The sequence below is a fragment of the Oncorhynchus gorbuscha genome, linkage group LG02 (genome assembly GCF_021184085.1).
Source record: "Oncorhynchus gorbuscha isolate QuinsamMale2020 ecotype Even-year linkage group LG02, OgorEven_v1.0, whole genome shotgun sequence".
In the NCBI taxonomy this organism is placed as follows: domain Eukaryota; kingdom Metazoa; phylum Chordata; class Actinopteri; order Salmoniformes; family Salmonidae; genus Oncorhynchus; species Oncorhynchus gorbuscha.
In genome coordinates, this window is record NC_060174.1 from 93,908,771 (window position 1) to 93,920,816 (window position 12,046).

Below are 12,046 nucleotides of genomic sequence, written 5' to 3' on the forward strand. Positions count from 1 at the left end.
CTGCTGGTCTCTCCGGGTAGGCGCGGGTTGTAGAGGACAGAGGTACCTGATCACACGTAGCATCTGATGAAGAGGCAGATTACGACAGGACGGGACAAGGGTGAAGCAAACGAGAATCTGACAAAGACAGACGCAGAAACAGAGAGAGAAATAGAGACCTAATCAGAGGGAAAAATGGAACAGGTGGGAGAGACTAAACGAGGTAGTTAGAGGAGATGAGGAACAGCTGGGGGAAGGAAAGGAAGAGAAGGTAACCTAATACGACCAGCAGGGGGAAACGAAGTGAAGAGAAAGAACAGGAACAAGACATAACATGACAATACATGACAGTGGGTGTTTGTTCCTGTCTCTGTGTAGTGTTCACCAGATAGGCTGTAATAGGTTTCACGTTCCGTTTGTTGTTTTCGTATTTCAGTTATTTCATGTACCGCAATTCCTTCATTAAAGTCATGAATAACCTACACGCTGCATTTCGGTCTGACTCTCTTCATTCAACAGACGAACGACATTACAACCACGTTAGAGTTTCTAAAATTGAACGTCTAAATTGGAGGAAATCTCTTCAATTCAAACATGAGAAATGATTGGCTATGTCCCCCAATTATCACTCCTTCCTCCCAAAGTGTGCACTTGTTCACTTCCCTTCACTGATTTGAAATCAAATATGGTGGAAACTTTCACTGGCCCATATCTTCAGCAATCCAATACTTTCAGATTTGTGGGAAGTAGTGAACAAGTGTACACTTCAGGATAAATGATGTATTATTGGGATGCACCAATCTAATCTGATTGGCATGAACAGCTTCTGGAGGCACCTGGAGGTAAAATGAACATTATATATATATACAGTGCCTTACGAAAGTATTCGGCCCCCTTGAACTTTGCGACCTTTTGCCACATTTCAGGCTTCAAACATAAAGATATAAAACTGTATTTTTGTGAAGAATCAACAAGTGGGACACAATCATGAAGTAGAACGACATTTATTGTATATTTCAAACTTTTTTAACAAATCAAAAACTGAAAAATTGGGCGTGCAAAATTATTCAGCCCCTTTACTTTCAGTGCAGCAAACTCTCTCCAGAAGTTCAGTGAGGATCTCTGAATGATCCAATGTTGACCTAAATGACTAATGATGATAAATACAATCCACCTGTGTGTAATCAAGTCTCCGTATAAATGCACCTGCACTGTGATAGTCTCAGAGATCCGTTAAAAGCGCAGAGAGCATCATGAAGAACAAGGAACACACCAGGCAGGTCCGAGATACTGTTGTGAAGAAGTTTAAAGCTGGATTTGGTTACAAAAATATTTCCCAAGCTTTAAACATCCCAAGGAGCACTGTGCAAGCGATAATATTGAAATGGAAGGAGTATCAGACCACTGCAAATCTACCAAGACCTGGTCGTCTCTCTAAACTTTCAGCTCATACAAGGAAAAGACTGATCAGAGATGCAGCCAAGAGGCCCATGATCACTCTGGATGAACTGCAGAGATCTACAGCTGAGGTGGGAGACTCTGTCCATAGGACAACGATCAGTCGTATATTGCACAAATCTGGCCTTTATGGAAGAGTGGCAAGAAGAAAGCCATTTCTTAAACATATCCATAAAAAGTGTCGTTTAAATTTTGCCACAAGCCACCTGGGAGACACACCAAACATGTGGAAGAAGGTGCTCTGGTCAGATTAAACCAAAATTGAACTTTTTGGCAACACTGCAAAACGTTATGTTTAGCGTAAAAGCAACACAGCTCATCACCCTGAACACACCATCCCCACTGTCAAACATGGTGGTGGCAGCATCATGGTTTGGGCCTGCTTTTCTTCAGCAGGGACAGGGAAGATGGTTAGAATTGATGGGAAGATGGATGGAGCCAAATACAAGACCATTCTGGAAGAAAACCTGATGGAGTCTGCAAAAGACCTGAGACTGGGATGGAGATTTGTCTTCTAACAAGACAATGATCCAAAACATAAAGCAAAATCTACAATGGAATGGTTCAAAAATAAACATATCCAGGTGTTAGAATGGCCAAGTCAAAGCCCAGACCTGAATCCAATCGAGAATCTGTGGATAGAACTGAAAACTGCTGTTCACAAATGCTCTCCAGCCAACCTCACTGAGCTCGAGCTGTTTTGCAAGTGGGGAATGGGAAAAAAATTCAGTCTCTCGATGTGCAAAACTGATAGAGACATACCCCAAGCGACTTACAGCTGTAATCGCAGCAAAAGGTGGCGCTACAAAGTATTAACTTAAGGGGGCTGAATAATTTTGCATGCCCAATTTTTCAGTTTTTGATTTGTTAAAAAAGTTTGAAATATCCAATAAATGTTGTTCCACTTCATGATTGTGTCCCACTTGTTGTTGATTCTTCACAAAAAAATACAGTTTTATAGTTGTTGTTGGAGGAATGTGTGGCCACACAGTGTCACGCCCTGACCATAGAGAGCTGTATATTCTCTAAGTTGGTTAGGTCGGGGTGTGATTAAGGGTGGGTTATCTAGGGGAATTGTATATCTATGTTGGCCTGGTATGGTTCCCAATCAGAGGCAGCTGTGTATCGTTGTCTCTGATTGGGGATTATATTTAGGTAGCCATTTCCCCATTGTGCTTTTTGGGATCTTGTCTATGTATAGTTGCCTGTGATCATTATTATAGCTTCACGTTTTGTTTGTTCGCTTTGTTGTTTTGTTCTTTGAAGTTTTCTATTCCAAAATAAAGGATGGAAACATACCACGCTGCATCTTGGTCTACTCCTTATGATGAACGTGACACACAGCCATGGGTGAACAGGGAGTACAGGAGGGGGTGGAGCACGCACCCTTGTGGGACCCTATGTTGAGGATCAGCATAATGGAGGTGTTGTTTCCTACCTTCACCACCTGGGGGCAGCACGTCAGATAGTTCCAGACACAGTTGCACAGGGCGGGGTTCATTCTCAGGGCCCCAAGCTTAATGATGAGCTTAGAGGATACTATGATGTTGAAGGCTGAGGTGTAGTCAATAAACAGCACACTAGGTATTCCTCCTTTCCAGATGGGATAGGGTAGTGTGCAGTGCGATGGCGATGGCGATTGCAACGTCTGTGGATCTATTTGAGTTGTATGCAAATTTAAGTGGGTCTAGGGTGTCATTTAAGGTGGAGGGGATATGGTTCTTAACTAGCCTCTCAAAGCACTTCATGGTGAAAGAAGTGAGTGCTACGGTGCGAAGGTCATTTAGTTTGATTACATTTGCTTTGTTGGGTACAGGAACAATGGTAGACATCTTGAAGCAAGTGAGGACAGCAGACTGGGATAGAGAGAGATTGAATATGTCCATAAACACTCCAGCCAGCTGGTCTGAGCATACTCTGAGGATCCAGCTAGGGATGCCATCTGGGCCGGCAGCCTTGCGAGGGTTGACACGCTCAAATGTTTTACTCACGTTGGCCACGGAGAACGAGAGACCACAGTTCTTGGGAGCGGCTTGCATTGGTGACATTGTACTATCCCCAAAGTGGGCGAAGAAGGTGTTTAGCTTGTCCGGGGGCAAGACATCAGTGTCTGGAACGTGGCTGGTTTTCCCTTTGTAATCTGTGATTGTCTGGAGTCCCTGCCACATTCGTTCCCTGTCTGTGCTGTTGAATTTCAACTCCATGTTGTCTCTGTACTGACGTTTCGCCTGTTTGATTTGGGTAAGTTTAAATAGTTACAGTGGGAACAACATCCCCTATACACTTCTTGATGAACTCAGTCACTGTGTCAGTGTATGCGTCAATGTTATTCTCAGAGGCAACCCGGAACATATCCCGGTCCACGTGATCAAAACAATCTTGAAGCATGGATTCCAATTTACGTTGAATAGACCTTAGCACGGATACTTCCTGTTTGAGTTTCTGCTTATAGGAAGGGAGGAGCAGAATGGAGTCGTGATCTGATTTTCCGAAGGGAGGGCGCAGGAGGGCCTTTTAGCCATCCCGGAAGGGAGTAACAATGGTCGAGAGTTTTGAAGCGAGACTACTACAAGCAATGTGTTGACAGAACCATTTTCCTCATATTTGCTTTGTTAAAATTGCCAAACAGATCCAGTTTGGGAAAGTCCTATTTCTGGTCAGAGTGCTGGTGTGTTACCGTCGCTCTGATATCCAAAAGTTCACAAAAAACATTCTGGGCTAGTAATGTAAAAAATAACAATAATAATACTGCAAAGTCGCTCAGGAGCTAGAGGCAGAGCTTCCATGTCTGTCGGCGCCACACTCAATCCCTTATTTTAGATTAACTATCCCTTAAAGCACTGATATGCAAATATAATGTGGGATATTGGAACTTCTAGGAAGCCAGACATACACTTTCACATTCAAAGGCTTAACTCTGACTCTTTGACTCTGACTCTTATCTGTGAGGCGACCCCTTCTCCATCTCTCAGGTCAGACGTGTTATCTTTTCCTTCTCTCACGTCAGATGTGTTACCTTCTCCATCTCTCCGGTCAGATGTGAACCGCTAATATACAGTATATTCTCATAGAGCTTCCTCTTCCTGGTGTCATCCTGCGAATTCAATTCCCACCCTTGAGATTCCGCCGCTTGAGGGCCCTACCCTTTCTGTCATGCCATCGCTAATAGAGTTCTTTGTAATAGCCTCCAGCCACAAGTACAGACAAAGATGTCTGCTTGCTCTGATAGCAAATGTTGTATTTTACCCATTTGAATGTTGGCAAGCAAAGTCTTTCTCCCTCCTCCCGGAATCTAACAATCAGTTCATTTCAAGAAAGGAAATGGAGTAGCATAAAGAGAGAAGAAAACACTTTACATACGTAGGTTGTGACTGAAAATGAACTGGCTTTGCAATTATTCAACATATGCTGCTCCCACATGTGGAATCATTAAGGCTATTTAATTAGCTGATAAGAGGATTTCTTCGTGTTAGTGGGAGATGACTATTTCACACCCCGAAAGCATGTTATCTATTTTTCACATGTCGCACACATCAGCCTGTTTCTTTGATGTCTCATCATTCTAATAAATTTAGATATGTTGATTGATTTAGATATGAATTTGGTCACATTAATGCAAGTATTGGAATACATGAGAAAACATAGGTGTTGCTTTGTCACAGCTTTAGACCACGTAGAATTAGGGCATAAATACCTGTTGATTAAGCCTGGCAAAGTTTATACTCTGTTTATGCAGTTCGGGGTGACGTTTCCCCTAGGTACAGATCTAGGATCAATTTCCCCTCCCCCAATCTGAACCATAACCATTAGTTGGGAAATATAAATCTGACCCAAGATCGGTGTCTAAGGGCAACTTTACCCTACTCCCTTTTTATGCAACTTCTTCATTGAAGAAACAGTTACGGAAACATCCTCACACGGGGCACCAATAATGTCGTTTTTGATTTATGAAAAATAAAACATATATATCTTGATGAGATAAGTATTCAACCCCCTGAGTCAATACATGTTAGAATCCCCTTTGGCAGCGATTACAGCTGTGAATATTTTGGGGTAAGTCTCTAAGAGCTATGCACACCTGGATTGTACAATATTTGCCCATTATTCTTTTTTAACTTTTCAAGCTCTGTCAAGTTGGTTGTTGATCTTTGCTAGACAGCCATTTTCAAGTCGTGCCATAGTTTTTTAAGCAGTCAAAACTGTAACTAGGACACTCAGGAACATTCAATGTCGTCACGGTAAGATACTTCAGTGTATATTAGGCCTTGGGTTTTAGGTTATTGTCCTGCTGAAATGTAAATGTGTCTCCCGGTGTCTGCTGGAAAGCAGACTGAACCAGGTTTTCATTTAGGATTTTGCTTGTGCTTAGCTCTATTCCATTTCATTTTATTCAAAAATAAACTCTCTAGTCTTTAACAATTACAAGCATATCTATGCATTGTCACTTTACCCTTACCTACATGTACAAATTACCTCCCCTAACCTGTACCACTGCACATTGACTTGGTAACAGTACCTCCTGTATATAGCCTCATTATTGTTAAGTAATTTCATTGTGTTACTTTTAGATTTTTACTTTAGTTTATTTAGTAAATGTTTTCTTAACTCTTTTTCTTGAATTTCATTGTTGGTTAAGGGCTTCTAAGTAAGCATTTCACAGTAAGTTTTATACCTGTTGTATTTGGTGCATGTGACAAATAACATTTTATTTAATTTGATATGCATAACATGATGCAGCCACCACCATGCTTAAAAATATAAAGAGTGGTACTCAGTGATGTGTTGTGTTGGATTTGCCACAAGCAAATGTTTTGTATCAGGACAAAAAGTTAATTTCTTTACCACATTTTTTGCAGTATTACTTGTGCCTTATTGCAAACAGGATGAGTGTTTTGGAATATTTGTTTTATTCTGTATAGACTTCCTTCTTTTCACTCTGTCATTTAGGTTAGGATTGTAAAGTAACTACAACGTAATTGTCCCATCCTCAGTTTTCTCCTATCACAGCCATTAAAACTCTGTAACTGTTTCAAAATCACCATGGGCATGGTGGTGAAATCCTTAAGCGGTTTTCTTCCTCTATGGCAACTGAGTTAGGAAGGATGCCTGTATTTTTGTATGGACTGGGTGTATTGATACACCATCCAAAGCATAATTAATAACTTTACTATGCTCAAAGGGATGTTCAGTGTCTGTTTTAATTTTTACTCCTCTACTAATAGGTGCCCTTCTTTGTGAGGCATTTGAAAACCTCCCGGATCTATGTGGTTGAATCTGTGCATAAAATGCACTACTTAGTTTAGGGACCTTACAATTAACTGTATGTGTGGGGTTACAGAGATGGGGTAATCATAAAAAGAATAATGTTAACTACTATTAGTACACACAAAGTGAGTCCATGCAACTTTTAATGTGACATGTTAAGCAAATATTTACTCCTCAACATATTTAGACTTGCCATAACAAAGGGGTTGAATAATTGACGCAAGACATTTCAGCTTTAAATGTTTTATTAATTTGTAAAAAATAAATTATGTTGGGGGGTATTGTGTGTAGATCAGTGTCACAACATCTAACATTTAATCAATTTAACAGAACAAAATGTGTAAAAATCCAAGGGGTGTGAATACTTTCTGAAGGCACTATAGATGGTGCCTCGGAGTATTTATATTTCATCATTAAGTACATGTAGGCTATTTATAATAGAAACCTAACTCTCTCCTGTTAAAATGAGAGCAGATGTCTAGATCATGAAAAGAGAAAATGAAGAAATTAGAAGGTGCTGTTTGACATTTCCCCTGTTTGACTGATGATGACACTTAAAGAAACAGATGTGCCTCTTTCAAACTGTAATCATTAATCTTTCAGTGAGTTATCGATTTAATCACAATAACAACTACCGAAATAGTAACTGCACTGCACTGACATGCCTTCCATTTTATGTCTCCTGTGCTAACATTAACACATCTGTTTATGTCTTTGCCCCGTCTCCTCCACAAGGATCCAACAAATGGCTACTACAGCGTCAATACTTTCAAGGAGCACCATGGCACCCCGACTATGTCAATGGCCCCCAGCCAGACCGGCGGCGCAGAAGTCCGGAACCCTTCGGCTTCCTCTTCAGCTACCATGGGCAAGCAACGTGTGCCCACAGGCATGTCCTTCACCAACATCTACAGCACGCTGGGTGCCGGGCCCAACCGCCTGTACGACTACAGCCAGCGTTTCGTGCTAGGCATGGGCAGTAGCTCCATCGAGCTGTGTGAGCGTGAGTTCCAGCGGGGCTCGCTCAGCGACTCCAGCTCCTTCATCGACACGCAGTGCGACAGCAGCGTGAGCAGCTACAGCAAACAGGACGGCTACGTGCAGTTTGACAAGGACAGCAAGGCCTCGGCCGCCTCCTCCTCCTCCCACTACTCGCAGTCGTCCTCGCAGAACTCAGACCTGACGCGGCCGCTGCAGAAACGCATGCAGACCCATGTGTAATGGCAGAAGGAGTTACAGTATGGATGGATCGGACAGGATGGGTCGAGGATAGCACCTTTGGACACTCTGAGGAACACTGCCTGACCGGTGTACAGTGCTATATTTTTGTTTGGTTTGTACTCTGGTCCTCTACTAATATGGACACTGTACGTACCATACTTTTTACATACACAAAGTACATGTTCTTTTGATTACATGGGATAGACTGTATTCTCCTTGAAACAAGCTCATCAACAAAAAATCATCAAAAGAACATCATAACCTTGAGAGCCACAATTGGTCGAAAAAGATGCCAATCAATGTCCACTTTCTCAATGAACATTGCTCTGCTGTTGACCCCTATTCTGTTTCGACTAGTGGACTTCCTCAAAACGTGCAGATGTAGGCATTATTCACACATCTGGGTGGAATAATTCCAGTATTGTAAAAAAGTTGCTGTTTATCATCTAAAAAGACAAACTGTTGGGACTATGTTCAGCTGCCCAGTTGGAGTTTGCAGCACAAAGGGGTATTGTTAAAAACTGCCAGAGGCATTTCTTGTATCCGCGGGAGAAAAAAACCTTAGATGGATAATGAAACCTCTGAGGAAAGATGGAGGGAGCGGCAGGCTGTGTAATGAAAAGGAACACCTTGCCAACTGACTGAAGGACTGACCTGCAGGTCTAATATCTCTACACCTGGACTACTTTAATACTCAATGGATTATACATTTTGGTTATCTAAGTATATTCTATATTTTGCTCCTTTACTTTGGACTAACGGAGATGTTTTGCCTTTTTGATGTATGCCTTGTGAAAGTTCACTACTGAGTCACAGGTCACAGATAAATGCATGGAGAAGTGGATGTGTCATACTGTTGTACTACTTCACTTGAGCTAACGTATCAAATGCTTTGTTCACTCACAAACTGTTGGTTTCTTTCTTATGGTCAAGGACATCTGTACTTTCCCATTCAATGTGTGACACTTGCAGCTTGATCGTGTGTGTGTGAGCAGATAGCTGTGGAGCCAAATACAGTGTTATTGCTGCCGGAGATGTTCTCATTTTTGTGGCTTGCCATACTTAGCTGATATTGTGTTGTTTACACTGGAGCTCTGTAAATCCAGCATTTTTGTGTACTGTGATTTGACTACTGAATGACAGGGATAAAGATAAAGTTACTTTTTTTCTGTCTGTCGCCTCTGTGGTTACAGTTACTCAGTGCCCACCGTTTTTAGTGAGACACATTGTTCTGTCTCAAATTGTACTATTTAGCTTGAAAAGAGATGATTAGGTGGTTCTGTTTAACTGGTGTGACAGGGTAGCCTAGTGGTTAGAGCGTTGGACTAGTAACCGGAAGGTTGCAAGTTCAAACCCTGAGCTGACAAGGTACAAATCTGTCCTTCTGCCCCTGAACAGGCAGTTAACCCACAGTTCCTAGGCTGTCATTGAAAATAAGAATTTGTTCTTAACTGACTTGCCTAGTTAAATAAAGGTACAAATTTAAAAAACTATAGTAGAACCTTGAAGATATGCACTCAGGAATGGAGGTTATTTGGAACATAGAAATCTGTAACTTTGAATTTCACTTAACGCATAAACCTTTCAAAAAAAAAATATATATATATATATATATATATATACATGTTTTCTTTGACATATCCCAGTTTGATATTGCCAGTTCAGTTGAGTGATTAATCTGTAACATTAAGATTTGTGTCTATGAGGTCCTACTGTACTATGACTTCAGATAATTACTATTGGTCAATATGATATGAACTAATCAGGACCTGTATGTTTCAGTGCAAAATCAATATTAATTTTACTTAACTAGTCAAGTCAAATTCTTATTTACAATGACATCATAGGAACAGTGGGTTAACTGCCTCGTTCAGGGGCAGAACAACAGATTTTTACCTTGTCAGCTGGGGGGATTCGATCTAGCAACTTTCCAGTTATTAGTCCAACGCTCTAACCACTAGGCTACCTGCCACCCCAACATCCCCACAGTGAAGCATTAGCTCTTACAACAAACAGTCAACCAGGGATCTTCATACCTCTCCCACTAGATGACTCAGTTGGGTAACACTTTCCAGTCATTAGTAAGGCATTTGTTGATGATCTAATGGAAAATCATGACCTCAATATAAACAAAGTATGTCATATATAAACCAAATGTCTTCCCAATGTATTTTAAGATTTTAATGCAGCCTCCATCCATACCCTGCCTATTTGGTAATGACCAGCACCACCATTCATAATGACTGATTATCATATGCCTTATGACAGAGAGGAAGGCTGTCGTCATATGGACACCATGGAAGTGACTTTGTATAATAACTGTACAGTAAGCAGAGAAATTCAGTGGGCTGTGGTCTATGGTCTATTGTCGTATTACAGAGTATGTTGTCCATCATTAAAGAGCCTAAATTTCAGCAAATCTTGCTGAGATTCAAACAAGTCCCGGTGAGACTGATGCTGTCCTAATATGGACAACCTATATTGGTATCATTTTAGAGTTAATTTAAATCCAGGAAAATAGGGTCGCTGGTCGGGGTGGATGGGTAGGCTTACAACATGAATGACTAGCAACCCAAGGGTTGCGTGTTTGAATCTCATCATTGCAAACTTTAAGATTTTAGCTTATTAGCAACTTTGAATTACTAGCTACTTTGCACCTACTTAGTACACAAAAGGGTTAGATAACATACTTTGTAACATCTACCCTTGTGTCTAGATTCATTTTTAAAAAGTCATTTTTATAGATAATCTTATCATTTTGTGACAAAACAAATCATCTTTATATATGGTGGATTGGATGAAGCTAAAAATCTAATGGAGTGGCCTGTGTGGTCCGTGGGTTAGAACAGCTGAGCCCAGCACACAGTCTGCCAGAGTCAGCATAGGTTCCGATCCAGACAACTGCCCTTTGACTCACCCTTCTATCCTCCTTATCTTTCCAACAGTGTAGTAATATCTCTTCATAAGATACAAAAGGAGTGGGACTGCCCAACTCATAAAATAGTTTCAAATAAAGCTATGGTCAAACATAACATGTACAACACACTTTTTTTATTTTACCTTTATTTAACCAGGCAAGTCAGTTAAGAACACATTCTTATTTTCAATGACAGCCTGGGAACAGTGGGTTAACTGCCTGTTCAGGGGCAGAACGACAGATTTGTACCTTGTCAGCTAGGGGGTTTGAACTCACAACCTTGCAGTTACTAGTCCAACGCTCTAACCACTAGGCTACGCTGCCGCCCCGAGGTACTGTCACGATCGTTGGAATCATGGTCGGACCAAGGCGCAGCGTATGTAATTCCACATATTTATTAAAGAATAAAGTGAAACTTTAGCAAAGACAAAACAAATAAAGAATAAATTAAACGTGACTAACAATGCAGTGCTAACAGGCAACTAAACATAAACAATATCCCATAACCCACAGGTGGAAAAATGCAACTTAAGTATGATCCCCAATTGGAGACGACGATTACCAGCTGCCTCTAATTGGGAATCATACACAAACACCAACATAGAAAATGAAACCTAGAACACCACATAGAAATAATAAACTAGACTAAAACCCCTAGTCACGCCCTGACCTACTCTACCATAGAAAATACAGGCTTTCTATGGTCAGGACGTGACAGGTACTGAAAGGTGAAATCGTAAGGAATCCTCTCATGGATTCAGTCTTTTCCAAATGTGTGTTGGTTGGAGCTGTGTTTACGAGCCAACTCAACTCCCATCTTAAATCATCCTGCACCTCCTCCTACAGCTCCACTGTTTACCAGGGGTACCTTTTGAGCCTGCTAGGGGAATCAAACTGGATGAACACATATTTGGAAATGCTCACTCGAGACTGCTTGCATTTGATTTGGAAAAAGCTACTCAAACAAATATATACAGTATAGTGTATGTATGTCGATGAGAGTCCAGCATACTTCCTGCATGCAGAAAAAAATATATATTTGCATTCCATCCCCGGAGCCTGGCTGCAATTGTAGAACCGCAAAAGCAATATAGTTGCTGTCTTGTGGTTTAGTTCTGCATCAGTCCTGCTCCTCTTTGTATCTTTCTTTTGGGATCCAGCAAAACTGATGAATATCTCCAATTAAGGTGTCACTATAACCAAAAT

At 41.1% G+C, this 12,046-nt stretch overlaps 1 protein-coding gene across 1 annotated transcript in view; it reads left to right on the forward strand.

Annotated features, from left to right (window-relative positions):
* The window catches only part of LOC123994917 (kin of IRRE-like protein 3), a 292,125-nt gene extending 283,029 nt beyond the window's left edge, over positions 1 to 9,096 (forward strand). Inside the window, exon 16 of the mRNA XM_046298029.1 lies at positions 7,438 to 9,096. Within this exon, the coding sequence (XP_046153985.1) occupies positions 7,438 to 7,923 (486 nt within the window). The 3' untranslated portion in view covers positions 7,924 to 9,096. The remainder of the gene's footprint in view (positions 1 to 7,437) is intronic.
* Positions 9,097 to 12,046: the final 2,950 nt, after the last annotated feature.